The sequence below is a fragment of the Hesperophylax consimilis genome, chromosome 26, assembly GCF_061612785.1.
Source record: "Hesperophylax consimilis isolate HC1 chromosome 26, BYU_Hcon_1.0, whole genome shotgun sequence".
Lineage (NCBI taxonomy): Eukaryota > Metazoa > Arthropoda > Insecta > Trichoptera > Limnephilidae > Hesperophylax > Hesperophylax consimilis.
In genome coordinates, this window is record NC_142861.1 from 16,663,094 (window position 1) to 16,683,744 (window position 20,651).

General features: G+C 35.9%; 1 protein-coding gene across 1 annotated transcript in view; it reads left to right on the top strand.

Moving 5' to 3' along the window:
• Positions 1–20,651, top strand: part of LOC149411199 (ATP-binding cassette subfamily C member 4-like) — a 92,582-nt gene that overhangs the window by 59,158 nt on the left and 12,773 nt on the right. The window contains exons 10-20 of the mRNA XM_089647289.1: positions 353–517; positions 1,673–1,810; positions 3,796–3,963; positions 7,474–7,641; positions 9,656–9,861; positions 10,660–11,084; positions 11,379–11,609; positions 12,506–12,612; positions 14,901–15,024; positions 15,703–15,873; positions 17,277–17,404. Of these exons, the coding sequence (XP_089503415.1) occupies positions 353–517; positions 1,673–1,810; positions 3,796–3,963; positions 7,474–7,641; positions 9,656–9,861; positions 10,660–11,084; positions 11,379–11,609; positions 12,506–12,612; positions 14,901–15,024; positions 15,703–15,873; positions 17,277–17,404 (2,031 nt within the window). The remainder of the gene's footprint in view (positions 1–352; positions 518–1,672; positions 1,811–3,795; positions 3,964–7,473; positions 7,642–9,655; positions 9,862–10,659; positions 11,085–11,378; positions 11,610–12,505; positions 12,613–14,900; positions 15,025–15,702; positions 15,874–17,276; positions 17,405–20,651) is intronic.

Genomic DNA, 20,651 nt, shown 5'->3' on the forward strand with positions numbered 1-20,651 from the left:
CCTTCTTTCAACTTTATCTTCTTCCTTTTCTTAAAAAAAACCCTCTGCATAGCATTTGAAAACATGACATATGCCCTTAGGGAAATTATTTTCCTGAAGGCCTTCTGTGTGAGGTATATTTAAGAGATAAGAGATAAGAGACAGGAGACAGGAGACAGGAGATAGGAGACAGGAGACAGGAGACAGGAGACGCCCGAGGAATACTTAATGCATTATCTCTATACCGGAAAGAGTTACGAAGTTGAATTAAAGTCGATGTAATAGTCGAGTGCTTTACCCCTCGAATACGGAGGCCGTCAATAAAGATAGTATTCTGATTCGGTCTAACATCATGTACACCTTGTAATTCCAGAGTTCCCTGCTACAACTGCTGCTGAAAGAGCTGCCGCACAATTCGGGGGTGGTGTCGGTAAAGGGAAGTGTCTCCTACGCCTGTCAAGAGCCATGGCTCTTCGTTTCAACCATCCGGAACAACATCCTTTTCGGCCAGACCTATGACCCCAAGAAATATAGGAATGTAAGACAATAAATATAATCACTCTCTTCATCTGTGCTTGTATGTCATTTGTAAAGTCAACGCCAGCAGATCGACTATCCTAAAAAAACTACACTTGATTTCAACTTAAATATAACTATGAGAAAAACGTTGGGGGCTTAAGTAAACATACACAAAATAGGTTTTTAGGGTATTTTAATAATTTATGCATATTTCCTAACCTTCAAACTTAATTTTGCTTTAGAAAAAATGCAACTTAAATGCATCTTTTACCATCTCCCACCACATAAGTAGTTATTTATTGTAGTAATTGATTGAAACCATGTGCCATTTATAATTTTTTTTGCATATTAAGCATGCAGCGGATTTTAACAAGTTTATCAAAAAGTGGGGCCACCTTTTCGGCTGTAAGTCAATATTTGTACGCAACCAAACACTGTATATCCTGACAGATTTTACCAATTAAAAACACCAAAACACATTTCCCTAATCTAAACGAGGGTGTTACTAATAAACGTGTTTAAATTTTACACCACTGACAAACAATTGTTTACCAAACACAAATTTCCGTTTCTCAGATGTGTAAAATTTTAAACACATTTATTAGTAGGGTCAGTTTTTAACTGTGGGACAGCTGAGATTGCCTTTGTGAATTATCTATAAAGAATGTTAATCACTTTGAATTCTAAAAAAAGAAAATTCCAAAAAGTCAAAGTTTTCATTAATTCGAAACATTCTTTCTAAGTCGTACTATTTTATTATGTTGCATAAAAGAGTACAATTCATAAATGATAACTATTAACTAGGATAAACTTTTCGATTGTAATTAATCGATAATCTTTCGATCCAATATTTTGTAATAACAAAACCATTAAAAGTATTGGAAGGCTTGAAAAAGGGTATTTTTTATTGATTATTAAAATCTATTGATGATTGTGGTTGATAAATGAGAGACCAAGTTCCTTACCATGGTATATAATATTCAATGGTTTTCTTTTTCTTAAACTCATTTTGAAGATCATTGTTACAAATGTCCAATCTTTTTCCAAGGTATGCACGGTTTTTCAGCCATAAATTTTCTTTGCTCTTCGATTGATCTAATAATGCCGATTGTACTGCTAAAAGAACATCCTTCCACGTTCGGAATTCTGAATGCAAGATCTTTTTGTTTTGTAGGTAGTCCATGTGTGTGCCTTGGAGCAGGACTTCCAGCAGTTTCCACGTGGAGACCAGACCCTGGTAGGCGAGAGAGGAGTCTCCCTGTCAGGGGGACAGAGGGCCAGAATCAACCTGGCCAGGGCCGTCTACAGACAGGTGATCATCTCATTTAAAGCCATAACAACTCTTAAAACACAATAATATATTTATTCATTTTCAGTTTGAACATGTATACAAGTTGTCAGGGGGTAAAGTGCCTAACTTCGGAAGGTGATTTTACATGTTAATACAAGTAAGAAAAGATAAATAACGTTTTAAGATTAAAAAGTTTAATAATTTGTATGGAAAAATATTTTTGTATGGGGAAAATAATGGAATTTCGAAAAAACTTATTTATTTTTTTACTTCTACCACCATGTAGAATCATCTTCCTAAGTTTGTGCACTTTATCCCTGGAAACCCTATATAGTCAAAATTTGAACCTCTTGTAGCGATGCTACGAGAGTTTTCTAGAACGCTCGCCAATACAAAATGCATCATCGGTCCCAGTCATCTCGCAACTGCGCAATACCACTGACTCGGAATAAACGATGTGACACAACACAACATAATCTTTCATTGTCTCCACCAGATCCTAAAACTCTAATAAGGCAAGATATAAAGATATATCAAAAAATCGTTCATGACAAGTAAAAAAAAAAATTATGCTATTCATACTGTAGACACGTTACATGTCATGTCATCTTTAGGGCTTCAGTATGGAGGATCTGAGAACCTGGGTCTTGAAGACTAGCAAATAATTCCACTGCCGAGCTGTAGAGCACAAGTGGCAAATGTCGATGCGATGTGTGAATGCAATGGAGTGCGGACCACCAGACATGTGGTCAACGAATGCCTGCTCCATTCATTCACCACAGGGATTGATAATGTCCACAGGGCGACGCCTGCAGCCCAAGACTTGCTCAAATACCTAGATGTCCCTAGAACTCCCCCACAATACGCAAAAAGAAGACTGTGTACAATTTTTTGGCATGCGGCTTGACTCCCATCTGTACACCAGTGTCGACAAGATGGATAATCTATATAAATAAAATTGGAAATGTTCATTTGTTCAAAAGCTTAATTCTCCGAAAGTTCTTCACGGATTTCTTTGAAATTTGGACACTACATTGCATTCAAATACGCTTATGTTTTTGTATAACTATACTATATAGATGTCACCTGTGACAGGAAAACAAAAAAAACAGCGCTATCTGTTGGACGTAAAGGCAATATTGGTTGTTTCTCTGTCTGCACAGATAGACTGAACCACAGGTGAAGGGTATAGCTAATGAATAAGACCTGGAGACACTGAAGACCTGGATACTGTCAAACGGAGTGCCTGTTTCCACACAGATTAAACAGTTTTTTGTGAGCATCCAGGCAAGAGGTGCCTGCTAAAAACCTTGTGATTTGTAGAGAATTATTATTAGATGCATGTCTTATACTGATTTATAAATGTGGAAATTCTAACTATACAATTGAAAATGTTCTCCAAAATGCCCTGGAAAGAATATCAGACTTGTGATGTCCCGAAAGAAAACAATCATCTTTTCTGAACACGATTACTAATGTTATCAAAATTGATCCTGGTAATAAATTACATCTTTGCGATTCTTTCAAGGATAAAGAAACCATCTTGTCACTTCGAATGCAATCAACAATGTTCTCAAAATTTGTTTTGACAGCATCGTCATTCCATTGTAAGAATATTATGTACTAAATACACAATTTGGCTGTCCAGAAACGGGAATCCTTCCCAGATGGACAGGCAAAGATTATTTTTTTTTGGTATTGTTTGTAATTTTATATATAAAATAAATAAATAGATAATAGAAACAAGGGAAGAGCTAATGAAACTAATCAGGATGAAACCCCCCCGAAGTGTCTCCAACATCGTTCACCCATTCTACTGCAAATCGCATCAATGTTCAGTGATGCACTGCCTTTGTTTCTCCTCATACACCAAATGCATATCTGTCATTTATAGTCCTTACAGTTTGGTAATAGCTTGGCAACAATCGGTATGTTTATAAGCCATATCTCCATGTATTTCTATTATCTATGGTGTGAAGCAAGTAAAACTGTATGTATAATTCTAGGCGGACATCTATCTCCTGGACGATCCACTGTCGGGAGTGGATGCACCTGTGGGCAACCACCTGTTCCATGCGTGCATACGGGAGTACCTGCGAGGCAAAACCCGCATCCTCGTCACACACCAGCTGCATTATCTCAAGTCTGCCGACCTCATCATCATCATGAACAATGTGAGTATTTTGATTATCGGAAGAGCTAGGCATCCAAAATAAGCTATCAACAGTCTGCCTAGAGTTGCTACTGACAGTTGCTCGCCAAACTGAGAACTCCAACCCGGAGAAACTAGATAGTGAAAAGCAGGACAAGCAGCTGTGCTTGCTTCGTTCATCGTCTCACTTTCATTAACCTCTCAAGAGTTCCAACTGATCCCAACTGTATGGAGCCAGCAAACTATGGCATCCCCAATCGGGGTAGTTTGTGAGGCTGAAGGTAGTAGGGAGGGGGAGGAGATGAGGAAGAAGAAGGTGGGAGATTACCTGACTATTCAGATCTGGTCATCAACAGAGCTAAAGCCATCAAACATCACTCTTGACATCACCTGACTCAAGCATCGGATTCATCATCATATTTTTTATTTCTCGCTATAGCAATCCCGATGAGTTACAAAACTCATTGTAGGACGGGAAGAACTTACAACACATAGGCGGGAGCTTATTGGTACAATTTTACGCTAGTATTTTGATATCAAAATTATAAGTTTAACATATGAAACAGTACAAAAATAGAAAAGGGAGGTTAAATAGAACAAACAAGAAAAAACAAAAAAGGAAACAGACAGATAAGCGCAAAGCCAAGGTAGTAATTTACAAAAAGGTACTTACCCACTAATACATAGGTAAAACTAGATTATGCTCGATTACAAATACCGAGGATAGGAAAGGAGAGAGACAAAAACAAGAAAAAAATACAACACAACAAGAAGTAAGTGTTTTTGTTTTTATATCTTTTTAAAAAATATTATTTTAACCACTTAATGCTTTTGAACGAGCGATAACCCGAACACTGCTCGCGTCTTTTGACTTGTTTTGCGTTATACAAGATAAACAAACGAACTGCGCTAGCCAGATTTTTTTACTGTTTTTATTTTTTATTATAGTTAGTCTTGTTTTATTTTTTTGAATATGGTTAAGTTTTTTTACATTTTTAATTCCTTCTGTTTTGTTTTTTTTTTGAACTGTTCAATTTTAAATTATGTTAACTCTTTATAAAAAATAAAATAACTCAATGTTTTTAGTTTCATTTTTGTTAAAAAAAAACCGAGTATTAAGTGGTTAAAGCATTACTTTGATTTTTTGCATATGCTGGCTGTTTTTATACGTATCTGGGAGAGAGTTATAGAGTGCGTAGGTAATATAGTTAAGAGATTTTATCCCGTATTTTGAATGAAGTTAATAAATGAGTAAATCCTTGAAGCCCATATAGTACACCATATGGGGGTAATTTTGTACTTCACATGATTTATATGGAGATCTCACGATAGCTGGGAATCTCCTACAATCAGGCCCAAATAGATTGGATTCGTTTTCTTTTTGAGACAGTTGTCACCAATTTTGATAATGAGGCTGCAAGTTTTCTTGTTGCCGAAAAGTATGTACTTATGCGTTTTTTTACGTTAAGGGTCAGTTTTTTTATTCTCAACCAGCTTGGGAGATGGATTATCCGAAGGTTTCACAAAGCAAGCAAACAATAGTCAGTAAAAAATGGATTTGTATATTAAAAATTGGTTTCTTTAATAAGTTTCAAATGAAAAAAGAAAAGTATGTACATACTAAGAATATTGTCGATAATTTAAATAATGTTAACATAATTAGTTAAAAGAAAGAAAAAATTAGAAGTTTATAAATATGAAATAGTAGTTTAAGCCACTTTACAAAAAACAACATTCGGCACTTCTTGTAAAATTTAGAAGTTTATAAATATGAAATAGTAGTTTAAGCCACTTTACAAAAAACAACATTCGGCACTTCATGAAAAATTTAGAAGTTTATAAATATGAAATAGTAGTTTAAGCCACTTTACAAAAAACAACATTCGGCACTTTATGAAAAATTTAGAAGTTTATGAATATGAAATAGTAGTTTAAGCCACTTTACAAAAAATAACATTCGGCACTTCATGTAAAATTTTTATTTCAGGATCAATTTTAAGGCCAAATTTTTCCATGACTTCATTTGACATCTTTAAGCATTGCTTTTTAGTTGGGTTTTGTGTTCTATCGACTATTTCTCTCTTCTTTTTCTTTGACAAGTTATCATCAATATGCATGTCACTAATTCCATAAGAAATTACGTTGAATCCTGCGTAGTACGAGTATTTCAACACACGGTCTGGCAATATTTGGGTATTATTTGACTTGGGTTGCAGTTTGAATATGGGATAACCTTTACACTCTTTTACAATGTGCTCACCGAAATTTTTGCAGTGATTCAATTTCGGAAACTGTACAGACATGTTGATCGTGTTGATTTGTAATAGATTGTTGTCTCCTGTTGCAACGCTTTTTAAATGTTGTAACAATCGTTCGGGAGACATTACGGATTTTCGGTCAAGCGGCAATACAAAGCAAACTCCATCCTGATGTGATATGATCCCTGTATAATTGCTTACGAAATCGTGAATAAAGATGCTCATCTTACTGTATAGAAATTCTTCAATGAAGATTTTAACACATGGTTTCTCGTTAAGACTGATTTCGAAACGTTCAGCGAAGAACTGAGGCTCTTCAACGTAATATTTGTCATTCTTCATGTCGTAATGTAGAACTTGTTGGGAAACAAAAGGAATATTACAGCGTGCTTTAACGCGATAATCACTTTGCTTTATTCGAGGCATAGATTGTTCACCCCAGAGATAAAGAAGATAAACGAATCCCAAAGAAATAGCTACCACAACAAGGTATATAACAATGGCCGCCAGACAGTAAGTCAAGTCAACAAATGTTTTCCGAACACTATTTGAAACCTCTTCAGGAATTACAGGTTTTTCTCCGTCCTCCAATTGAATAGGGTGATCCTTGCGCAGGATGTTTTGAACATCAATCCTACTCATCTTGAATTATTTATTTAATTTTAATTAAACATTAGCCAAAAGCAGAAAATTTTGGTTTATTTTACTGAGAATTGAATTTTGTTTGGTGAAAAATGAGTGTCACATAAATTCAAATACTTTTAAAAAAAGAAAAAAAAATGTAACTTTTCAAATTCCCATAATATTTTTAAAAGTATTTGAGAAGGTACCTACCTACCCAAACTGCTTTAAATTGTCCAGATGCATATTTTTCACATTTAGCTTATACAAAGTTAGAAATTATTGGCACTTTCCGAAAGGAGATAATTTCAAATCATATTCTAAAGTAATTTAATATTATGACTTTTTATAATGTGATTTATTGAAGGTTTGTAAGCGAATTACAATTGCAAAAGTGTTTACTGGTATTTTTTAAATGTATCTGCACATCAAAGGCTTGAAATGTGAAAAAACAAGTACCTACTTTCAGCAAATAGGAAAACTTAAAAGAATTTGAATTTGGTACTTTCAACAAATGTCGTAACTTTAATTTAGGAGACAATTATAACCTCATGTTTGAAATCGGTGTTTCCAGAGTAATGAAAGATTTATTTCCACTTTACAAAGTTTCTAAACTTTGAATGAAGTTAAGGGTCTATTAATTGTCCTTGCAGGGCAGAATAGAGAACACGGGCACTTACGAGGATTTGGAGCGAGAAGGTCTGGACTTCACAGGTTTCTTGGAAGTGAATGCGGCTCCCGGCGCCACCAAGGAAGAGGTGGACAAGGTGCTGTCACCCACCAAGAGTATCAGGGAGATATCACGGAGGATCTCTGTTGCGGTGAGTAAGCCGTCATTATGTAGAAGTCAGACTATGCCAGACCAACCATACTGAAGAATACATTCTGTTACTTTGTGTTAAGATATTTTAATCCATTATCTAGAACAGCGATTCCCAAAGGGGGCGGTACCGCCTTGCATCCCCCTGGGGGCGTTGATAAGATCCAGAATGGCAGTGATGGCCTAGAGCAGTGTTCCGCAAACTTTTTGTGTTCAAGGTACACCTATCAAATCAAGAAATTTTAGAGTTACACCAAAGAAAAAAGCAATGTTTATATAACATTTATTTATTACTAAAATCAATATACCTAATATGAAAATATGTTTAGTGAGAAATGTGAGCCTGTTAAACTGAACACAGGCGATCGAAATTTGGAGCAATCGTTGATGAGGCTGCTCTCATCTCTTCATTGATCATCCTCAGACATTCTCTTTTTTCGATTTAATAGTAGTGAGAGTTCAAAATCCCAATTCGCATAAGTAGGTTGTGGCAAATGGTAATATATTTTCAACAGCATGCTTTGAAAGCAGTTAATAATATTTTTTTTATATGCAGCCAAAAATGTGCTAGCTCTACTTTGGAAAATTTTTGTTTTAATGTCCGATCAGTTTTTAACTCTATGAATTATTCCTGCTCGTTTATCGGTAAGTGTCCAAGGGACATGTTATCCAAGAGTTGATTTCGTATCCAATCCATAGGTTGTAGGTCACACTTAGGAAAATAACAGTTCATTTTTTCTGCTAATAGCACCAAGTGTTTCACTATCAAAGCCTGCACTTTGTTTCTGAATCGGCTGCTATGACATTTGGAAACAATTCATTACTACCACTGATAGCGTGGCTGATCCATAACACCAACTTAGCTCGAAAGCTTTCAAGTTTGTCCGGAGACGTTAAAATATAAGAATTCCTGCCTTGCATTTTTCTGTTGAGCTCATTTAAATGAGCGAATATATCCGCCAGATATGCAAGTTTTACTACCCATTCTTCTTTTTTAAACACAGAAACAAAATATGAACCCTGGGCCTCTAAAAACGTCTGGGATTCATTTTTTAGCTCGTAAATCCGAAATAGCACTTTCCGCTAGAAAGCCATCGTACGTATGAAACAGAAGTGACTGATATTATCTCTCATCTGTTCCCATTTGCTTTCTTATTGTCTTCAAAATACCTTGAATTTTTTCCGCGGCACACCAACTGATGACCACGGTACACTGGTGTGCTGCGGCACACGCTTTGCGGAACACTGGCCTAGAGGGCAAATAGCAAATTAACGAATTCAAATAAGTCATAGGTAAACCATAGCAAGAAATTATGCATTTTAACCGATCAATTAGCGATTAGGTATTATTGTTATTTTGATAATATTGTTTAAAAAAGCCTTTTTTTAATTTAGAAAGTGCCATTTCCGTATTACAAATAATCTCAGAATGTTGAAAATCCACTCACATCCACCATTATAAGTGGAAAATGTTGTTTATGCAATGGTAGAGGTCTAAACTAGTAGAGGATCGAACCCTCAACACCTGAGTGGGAACCTACCATGGGATAACTACCATGCCTCCAGTGTCGGCTTTGTGCAGGCGCAATTAGTAAGGAAATTAGGAAGAAAGTCCGAAAAGCGGGAAACTCGTGAATCTACATCACATAGAAAACCCACAAAAAGTTTTTTTTTTTGATCTGAGCATTTCGTTTTTTCCGCAGTAAAAAAGCTTTTTGAGCCGGGATATAATTGAATATAATTTTGAGCGGGTTATTTAGCTGGCCGTTTTTTTTCAAATTTAACCGGTTTCTTTGCCGTCTATGAAACCGCCGAAATAATTTCTCTGAGGAACTGGTTATTTTTGGAACCTGTTCCTTATCTTCTGCTCTCAGAAATTTGAACTGCAGTGACAACCCATTAATCAACCATTTCTAATAGGTAGAGTGCTGAAAAGGATCTTAACGTAGAGTTTGTTTTAATCTGATGACATATATATGAATCTTCCGTGATTGGTTTATTTATGAATTTTCCAGTCGACGGGAAAGATGGAATGCGAGGAGAAGGAGCCGGTGGCACAGGAAGAGGAAGCCGAGGTGCTGGTGACGGGGCGCATGCGGGCCAGCGTGTTCTGGAAGTATTGGAGCGTGGGACGCCGGCCCTGTCTGCTGGTGGCCATGGTGGTGGCGCTGACGCTCAGCCAGCTCACGGCCAGCATGTCCGACTACTGGGTCACTTACTGGTAACACACACACACACATAACCTATAATACTGTTTCCCAAACTACGGGCCATGCCAGGTCACGTACATTCTGTCACGAACGACAAACTAAATCTACCGAAGTGTTAAGAAATCACAAATAGTTGCATTCATTACATGTGAATGGTTTCTATCCTGAATGCTTAATGCAATTTTTCAAAGATATTTTTTGAGAATAACAATAGTTGCGTTTGGAACATGGGAGTGGTTTCTCTCCTGACCGCCTTTGAGCACTTTAACAGTTTATTTTGACGTTGCAGATGTTAAGTAAAAATTATATTCATGACATGGGAATGGCTTCTTTCCAGAGTGGGTATAATGTGATTATTTAAGTTTATAAAATCAACCCATCAAAAAACTATAATATATCAGATGTCGGGAAGTGGGTTACTACTTCCAAGATTTGCATTCATTCATTAACGAAAACAAAAGTGAAATTCAAATAGATTTATTTGGACGTGAATAGTCTGGCCTTAGTTAGTTCCATAATGTGCCTAAAAATATATATAAATAAATAAAAGCTACAATAATTTTAAATGTGGCATGTAAATTTTGTGATCAAATGTTTAATGTAAATATTTATCGAAATGATAAATATTTACAGAGTTGATATTTAGTCCTGATGAAGCTTGGGACAAGCGAAACCCGGTTGGCTATTGTTATTAATTCAAAAATAAAGTGGTGTCTTACTAAGTGTATGTTTTTTCATTCAATATGTCACACCCCAAAGTATTTGCTTCCTTCGAAAATATTCATCGAAATGCTTATTTAACATTTTAGGACCAACCAGCACACCCAGAACCAGCTGATAATGAAGCAGCTGGAAGATCTATTCCTGACCGCATCCGTTGGAAACCTGGAGCCATCTTATGGGATACTAAACTACGAATTAAACCCACAATACAATCACACCCTGGAGACATTCATGAAGAAACATAACCTCACCGGCCCCAAAATCAAAAGCTTCTCTAAATCGTGGAATAAGAGCAGTCCAATGTCCAATCTGTCAGAGTTTATTGGACCCTGGACAACCCTACAGTATCTCTACGTATACTCGGCGTTGATTCTCATCTGCATCGTCGTCACCATATTGGGTACAACACTGTTCTTCAAGGCGTGTATCAAGTCATCAGAGGGTCTGCATAGACAAGTTTTCAGCAGAATTTTAAGGGCGAGAATGAGCTTTTTCGACCACAATCCTTCAGGTATTTGCTAATAATTCATCTCCATAATCTTGTAACGCATTCATATTACGTGGCGTAAACAGATATGTGCCTAAGGTATCCAATTTGTGTCGTTTTTTTATTTCCCAACTGCTTCCAACCGTCTGTAGCTGTGAGACTATTTGGGGTATATTTTGATGCTGAAGGTAGTGGGAGGGGAATGGAGATAGGGTAGATCTGGTCACCAAACACGGCCAAAGCCATTGCAACGTTTCGATTCTGAATATATACGCTTAGGTGGTTAATCATTTACAATAAATGACATCATCTTTCCAGGACGTATTCTCAACCGTTTCTCCAAGGACATGGGCACCATTGATGAGATGATGCCCAAGGACATGATGGAGGCGATCCAGATCATGGTGCTGATGGCCAGTGCCCTAGTCATGGTGTCCATCACCAACCGGTGGCTCCTCATCCCCACCGGCGTTGTGCTGGGACTGTTCTACCTACTCATATCCATGTATCTGAGCACCGCCCAGGATATCAAGCGGCTTGAAGGAATAAGTAAGCAATCATTTGACTGTTTTAACCTTTGAAATGCCGAGCTTCCGTTGTAAATTCGCGCAGCAGCTCAATTATAAACTGTAAGCTGTTTATGTGCCCATATTAGTATTCGAGTATGATTTATTTAATGAGCGTGGCCGAATCCAAAACCGAATGAATGCCCAGAAATATTTATCGCTCAAAGCAATTATTTTGTATTCACCATCAATTCCCCATCGCTAAAGTGGTTATAAAAAAAAATCGTTTTTAAATGCCTGAATTAAAGAAATTGCCATAACTTGAAATTATTTGGGGCAATACTTATTATGTATTACTATTTCTCTACGTTGTATGGTCTACTGCAAATGTCAATAGACTACACAATACATATTAGCATATTGCGGAAAATTCTAAATAAATACATTATCTTTATATGTATACGTTTTTAAATATCTATATAATAAAAACGTAAATGTTCGTTTGTTTGAAATCTTAAATCTCCGAAACTTCTTCACCGATTGCTTTAAAATTTTGACATAACGTTGCATTCGAATACGCGTATGTCTTTATATATTTATATTATATAGATGTTACGTGTGACAGGTAAAAACATGCTCATTTGAAAAACAGCGCAATCTGTTGGACACAAATAATTTTTTTTTAATACAGCGCCATCTGTTGCACATAAAAGCAACACGATTGTCTATCTATTGAATCTATTGTTTCTCTATCTGCACAGAATGACTGTCACATCAACGCCTAGCGGGGTACAGCTAGTATATATAAATAAGTATGTAAATATTCATTTGTTCAAAATTTTAAATCTCAGAAAGTTCTTCATCAATTGATTTGAAATTTTGACATAATGTTGCATTCGAATAACAACTTGTTTGATCATCAATTTTGTTTGATTCTAGCCAAGAGTCCAGTGTTTTCCCACGCCTGTGCCACCATCAAAGGAATCGCCACCATCAGATCTTCGGGGGCCCAAGAGCGCCTCACACGCGAGTTTGATGCCCATCAGGTAATAAAATTTTCAGTACAACATAAAAATCAGTTCCCGTGCGGTGTCATCCATGTTTCACCTTATACGGCCATGATTTGCTAAGGCCTAATCGTTAAATCGTTTTAATTGATTATCCATTCTGAATTTTTCGACAGTTGCCACTTCAAATTTAATAATAGACCTCACCAATTCTCAGCCCATTTCAGCAATTGATCTGCCGTCAAGTGTAATGGTGATACTATTGATGAGTAGCCAAAGCCATTGGTGTCCAAAGCTTGGCGCTCAAGTGTGGGCACATGGCGGACTATTCAATTTGATATATGAATACTGGCGAATTGTTGATTTTGTGCTTTCAACTAGTAAAAATAATGGTGGATAATCGAGCGATCATCGAGTACTATTAACTCAAACATTTAACCTTTTGAACGCGTTAATTTGCCCCGTTTTATCTATACCCGTACGCGGTACATATTTTCAAATACCTATGCACGCAATTAAATGTCAAATTATAGCATTCTGGCATGATTTATTGGACTATATAGACAGAATAGATTATTCTCCACAGTATGAAAACAAATCCTAGTGTGTCAACACTCTTAGATGTTTATAAAAACAAAAACATAAAATTTCATACAAAGACGTACCCTTTTGAATGTGGTCCCGCCATTCACTCGGCGTGTGTGTACTTAGGTGATAGACACAAGTGGGACACCATGATCACTTATCATTTTTAGTTATGAAAAGTTATGAATGACATACTAGTACTAACGCCATCCGTTGACAAAAATGTAAACTAAAGGACTAAAAGGCGCGAAGAGGCGCACTTGATTATCGATCTTTTTTTATGAAATACAATTTTATTTTTGAGAAATACTTTTAGATGTCAGCATCGTGATAGTTTTACGAATGTCCGAGTGAGCAAGAAATACATTTAAGAAGAAAGAGCGCTGAAATATCAGCCGTCAAAGTTTCCGTATCAACTGTTGATACAGCCGCGTGTGAGTATGAACTTTTTGTCATAACAACAGTTGATACGGCCGCGTGCAAAGAGTTGAGAAATTCAAATGTGGACGAATAAATATTATTTGATTTTTGTTGAAATTTGTATTTTACATTTATAAGAATTGCTTGTATGAGAACTATATTGTGTAAGATTGATTCACTGATTTTAGATTATGATCTTTGGTCCTTCTTCCACAGAGATATGCAAGTATCCGATACTGTTGGGTTAGGTACTTGTGGCGTGCAGCCCGTACCTATACCAATTATCGTTGAATTCTCGAAATGTCAAAGCTTTCATAACCTCACTAACACCCAAAACAGTTGCTGTGTCTGTGATTATTTGTTCCTAGCATTGATCTAAAGCACACACATTATTACAAATAGTATGACACAAGTGACACCATGTTTAAAGTCTTGACGACATGAGTGTACAAAGTGAGTACGGCGAGTCATACCTGGTATTACCGGTATACAATGGACGCCCGAAGTTTAAAACATGTTGCGACCATGAAGGATCTTGGAATCATGTTTGATAGTAGGCTGACATTTTATGATCATATTGAGACGGTTTGTAGCACTTCACTGAATATTCTGGGCTTTGTTCTACCCACTGCAAGGAATTTTGGAGATACCCGGCTTTTTATAGTTTTACTTAATTCCTTAGTAAGGAGTAGACTTGAAAGTGCGTCGATAATTTAGAGTCCACACCAGGTAAAGTATTCTCTCATATTGGAGAGAGTTCAGAAGAAATTCTTAAGATTTCCCTACATGAGGGAGTATGGCTACTACCCGTGCTCTATCCTACTGACTTTCTTTTGGGTTTGCTTGGAATGAACTGTAGGAATCTTCAGACTGATGGTTTGAAAACTCTTACATCATGGAGAGCATTCATTTCTATGTTTCCGATGGTTATCTCTGTCACCGACTACATAGACTGTTTTATTTCCCGGCCTGCAGAACTAACTTGCCTGCAGGTCATGCCTGTGGGGAGAGCAATCTTGCTGTTGAAAAGAATCAATTCGGATATCGACATTTTTAGCATAAATGAAGCTCTATTTTTACTAATACCAACTGTTTATATTAATGGAAGAATTTTTATGACCTGAATTTTGTAATGTTATTAAATGGATAAACTGAATTGAATGTGCAGATGTATAGCGGTAGTTGCAAAAAAAACTTGAATCAACGAGTATCGGACGTTTGCGTATCCTTGTGGAAGAAGGGCTTTGTTAGTGCATTGTAATAAACAAAAGAACAATTTTCTCATAATTTTTTTGTCTACTAAATGTTGCTCTTTGTTTCAGGATATCCACACAGCCGCCTGGTACCAGTTCTTGGCCAGCAGATGCACACTGGCTTTCTGGCTCGATATTGTATGCATTATGTTTGTCATGTGCGTCACATTTTCATTCATATTCTTCAACGACGGTACGACCTTTAAAATATACTCTCTTTCCGAGATACATATTTTTTTTCTTAATTCTAGAATTTCTTTATTGTTTTTTTAACCCCGCCCAAGAGGCCCTTAAACAAACGTATATAACCTTGGGAATGCTGTGAGGAGAGTATTTTTAAGGAAAGGAAGGAAAGGAAGTGATTCATTCTCATGCGACAAATATCAACCATGTACAATCGTAAGGCACGCATTTAATGTGTTTCCCAACATTGTTTCTCAGAGCATCTTGTATTAAAATACTGTTAGAACAAGGACAGCATTTCCTACTTGTCCTGGACCGATTAATCATTTTAGACGACTCACTGGTGAAGTTATTGGGTATAACTGGAGGATAGAACAGAATATTCCAGGCTGGAACCGCAATGACAGCCTATTTCAGATTGGTATCTACCATAATTTTTATATCCCAAGAATGAGATTCGAGACGCCAGGTCTACAAAATGTACATATACATCTATATATGCCCATCACGAGTTCTGACTGAGCTAACGGCTCATCGTTCAAATGATCTAATCTTTTTATTAAAAGTGACCCGATCTTTCATTGGTAGTACGTGAACTGGTCGATCATCTGAAGATTGTAATCCATTTGTTAAGTTACAAACTCTGATTACTTCATGCTTGAATGATTCATCTTGCTCCGTGTTCCAGGGTCCATCCTATCGGGCCATGTGGGCCTGGCCATTTCACAGTCGCTGGTGTTGACGTCGACCTTCCAGTTTGGCGTGAAGCAGGTCACAGAGGTGGTGGCGCACCTCACCAGTGTGGAGAGAGTGCTGCAGTATATTAATGTTGAACAGGAGCAGGGACTTCATAAAGGAGGTAATGCGATATACCAATGTTATTTTATTGAGCCTTGTTCTGTTAGGTAGGAGTTTTTCGCTGAAATTCCAATGTAACATTGGCATCAAATGGCCATTTTATTTTTTTGATATTGAAAGGTTCCCGTTCAACGCCGATTTCAGATTTCTACAATATTGTAATCAACTGACAACCATAACAACATGCCAGTTGTACTATTATGTTGATCAAAAATTGTTCAAAAGATGAAACGGGTTTAGAATTGGCATTTAACCAGGACCTTTCAAATGATATAAAAACAAAATGGTGCTGATTTGCCATTCAATGCCAATTTTACACTGGAATTACTGTGAAATGGGTGTTTCGGCCTTAAATTACAATATGTTTTTATTTTTTTGGTAATGGCTGCTTTTATTAACCTTTTGAACGGGTTAATTTGCTCCGTTTTATCTATACCCGTACGCGGTACATATTTTCAAATACCTATACACGCAATTAAATGTCAAATTATAGCATTCTGGCATGATTTATTGGACTTTATAGACAGAAGAGATTATTTATTCTTCACAATATGAAAACAAATCCTCATGTGTCAACACTCTTAGATGTTTATAAAAACAAAAACATAAAATATCATACAAAGACGTACTGTATCTTTTGAATGTGGTCCCGCCATTCACTCGGCGTGTGTGTACTTAGGCCACTGCGTTGATAGACACAAGCAGGACACCATGATCACTTATCATTTTTAGTTATGAAAAGTTGTGAATGACATACTAGTACTAACGCCATCCGTTGACAAAAATGTAAACTAAAGGACTAAAAGGCGCAAAGAGGCGCACTTGATTATCGATCTTTTTTTATGAAATACAATTTTATTTTTGAGAAATTCTTGTAGATGTCAGCATCGTGATAGTTCTACGAATGTCCAAGTGGGCAAGAAATACATTTATGACGAAAGAGCGCTGGAATATCGGCCGTCAAAGTTTCCGTATCAACTGTTGATACAGCCGCGTTTGATTGTAAACTTTTTGCCGTAATAATAGTTGATATGGCCGCGTGCAAAGAGTTAATCTAACTAGCGATTGCTAAGATAAAATTCTAAAGGTATATAAATCACAATACATAAAACAGAAAGTAGGAAGACAAGCCGTGAAAAATTATTAGTATGAAACAGCTTGCACAAACATTTCACAGACATAATTCAGTCATACTATTGTAAATCATATATCTCGCCTTTGTTTCTACCTACTTGCCAAACGCATAACTTCCATTGGTTTTGCCGTTTTGATAGTCCGTGTAGTTTGGTTATAGCTCGGTGAAATTCGGCACGCTTCCATGTCATATCTACCTTTGTTTCTATTTTCTATGGACATGACCTATGTTTTATTTTTATCTTTGTAACACATTTTCTTTGATTCCAGACAAGCCAACTCCCAAGAATTGGCCCTCTGGTGGCTCCGTTACCTTCAAGCAGGTCAACCTAAGCTACAATGATGGCGATAAACCAGTGTTGGAAGATCTCAATTTCCATATTGATAGTGGATGGAAGGTAATAGTATTATATCAATTATTTAACTAACAAACAAAAAATCCAGATTTGCATGTAATATATTATATATCGTCGCTGCGCTTGCAAAATCCGCTATGTAAAAAAACGTTACTTTTCAGGAGAAGGAAAAAACTGATTAATTCAACAATGGATCGCATTTTTTAACATCAAAATATACAGAAAATTAGATATTTACGCCGGATTTTGTATAAATGATAATTTACAATTAAATATTTAGTTCTTTGGCGGTTATATTTAATTTTGTGAATAAATGACACATAGCTGATTTTATATGGGTCTTTAAATCCGCTTTGTGTTAGAGGTAGCATATAGCGGATTTTGATGTACGTACATTTCAGACATGACGGATTTTGCATTCAGTTAGAAATGATAGTGATTCTTAAATTGCGTATAATTTAAATGTATTAACGTATGCGCAAAGCATTTATAACAAACCAATAACCTATTTCTAACGAATCTTTATCTTTCCCAGCTGAAAGTTTACTTTTAAATAAGTAATTATCGAGTGAAGGTGAACTAAAAATATTTTGAGTAAGATAGAAAAACAAGTTTATTACACATTAAATTTTATTTATTGAAAGAAAAAAAACAAGTACCTAAGTTATCAACAAAATCAGTATTTGAGATTATTACATTTTATTTATCAAAAGAAGAAAAACAAGAAGATAATCATTAGTATTACACCTATTACAAACCAAACAATATTCAGCAATAATGCAATCATGATAAATACAACTTTCAACAAAACAAATAACTTCTCAGTTATGTAAATAAACAAACTGCTGGTCTAATAACTATTGAGATCTTTAAAATTTTATAAAAAAAACAGAAGGTACGTAAGTAATCTACCAAATCACTATTCGAGATTATTACATTTTATTTATTGAAAGAATAAAATCAAGTAGATTGTAGTAACTAGTATTATATCTATTACGTATTATTCAACATTAAAACAATCATAATAATTACAACATTTTAACAAAACAAATAACATATGAGTTATGTAAATAAACAATGATAACTCCTGCTGGTCTTATAACTATTGAGATCTTAAATTTTTTTATAAAAAATAGAAGGCACATAATGTAATCTACCAAACCACTATTCGAGATTATTACAATTTATTTATTAAAAGAATAAAATCAAGTAGATAGTTATTATACCTATTACAAATCAAACATTATTGAACAATAATACAATCATAATAATTAAAACTTTTAAACAAAATAAATAACTTCTCAGTTATGTAAATAAACAATGAGAACGCCTGCTAGTAAACTAAACATTCATCTAATAACTATTGAGATCTTTAAAATGTTATAAAAATAGAAGGTACGATAGTAATCAACAAAATCAATATTTAAGATTATCATAAAATGAATGATAATCTCGATGCATATATAACTTTAAGGATTGTAATTGCTCAAACTTAGACTTATCAATTTTTTTTGTTCTGTGTACAATGGTTGTGGTGTTGTGTATAAATCTTGCCTTCTCCTTTGAGGCAGAAGTGTCCAGTTATCAATGTGTCGGAGTTTGTACATAACCTCACCGTGCTTGTAGAGCAGCCCTCTGATCTGGGTAACTGTAGGATCTCCAACCTTTTTGCCTGGACGAATAGTGCAGTAATTACTGGAGAGTGTATCGTAAGCCTTAAAAAAATTGTAATCGAGATACTTAACCTTTTGAACGCGTTAATTTGCTCCGTTTTATCTATACCCGTACGCGGTACATATTTTCAAATACCTATGCACGCAATTAAATGTCAAATTATAGCATTCTGGCATGATTTATTGGACTATACAGGGTGTATCGGCACGTACCCGACAAACTTTAACCAGCTATTCCTTAGCATATTTGGAGTAAAAAATCTTATGTGCACTTTGCTGTCCGGTAACGTTTTTTTTTAATAAAAAATTTACTATTCATATTTTCACCACATGTCACCACTGTTTTATCCTTTGTCAAAGTTTGAAAACCCATCTGGCAAATATTTTATTCGAATTCCGTTGAATAATGCACGTGTGTACCTATATTGGCGCACGTTTACAGTCACAACGAAATAGCACGGCACCATTCGTCTCATTTTTAACTATTATTATTTAGTGTGTGCGAAAGAGCGAAGACACTTTTTGACATACTTGCTTATAACAGCTGTTGAACACGAAACGCAATGCCAATGAGAGTGATGTAGTGTGGAAATTTTAAATTTTTTTGTTTTTAATTGAAAAAAAAATGCTACCGGACAGCAAAGTGCCCATAACATTTTTTACTCCAAATGTGCTAAGGAATAGCTGGTTAAAGTTTGTCGGGTTAGTGCCGATACACCCTGTATAGACAGAACAGATTATTCTCCACAATTTGATAACAAATCCTCGTGTGTCAACACTCTTGGATGTTTATAAAAACAAAAACATAAAATTTCATACAAAGACGTACCGTATCTTTTGAATGTGGTCCCGCCATTCGCTCGGCGTGTGTGTAATTAGGCCACTGCGTTGATAGACACAAGTGGAACACCATGAGCACTTATCATTTTTTGTTATGAAAACTTTTTCTAAAACTGGACACGTAAATTTTATGTCACAAAATAATAACAAAATTGAACTAACGCCATCCGTTGACAAAATTGTAAACTATGGCACTCGAAGGCGCGAAGAGGCTCACTTGATTATCGATGTTTTTAAATGAAACACAAATTTATTTTCGAGAAATTCTTGTAGATGTCAGCATCGTGATAGTTCTACAAATGTTCAAGCGAGCGGGAAATAAATTTATGTCAAAAGACCGCTGGAATATCGGCATTCAAAGTTTCCGTATCAACTGTTGATACGGCCGCGTGTGAGTATGGACTTTTTGCCGTAACAACAGTTGATACGGCCGCGTGCATAGAGTTAATAAAGTAAGGTTTGGATGGTCTAGCTTTCCTCATTCGGTCCACATAATCCATTGGGGAGTATAATGGAGGAGTACAAAGCTTTTCCAATGTTGAGTGGACGCTATCCACCTCCATCATTGTGTGTCCTTTTTCTAATATGAGTTGCTCTATTTCTATATTCATATGTTTCGATATATCTGCCAGAGCACTGCTGAGGAATTTATTTTTATTTTGGTGAGCACAGCCGTCCGATATCAAAGTAATTTTTTTGAATCCCTTTCTAATTTCTCCCTCTATAAAATCTATAATACAAGAAACAAACTCATTTGCTGAAACACCTCCATCGCC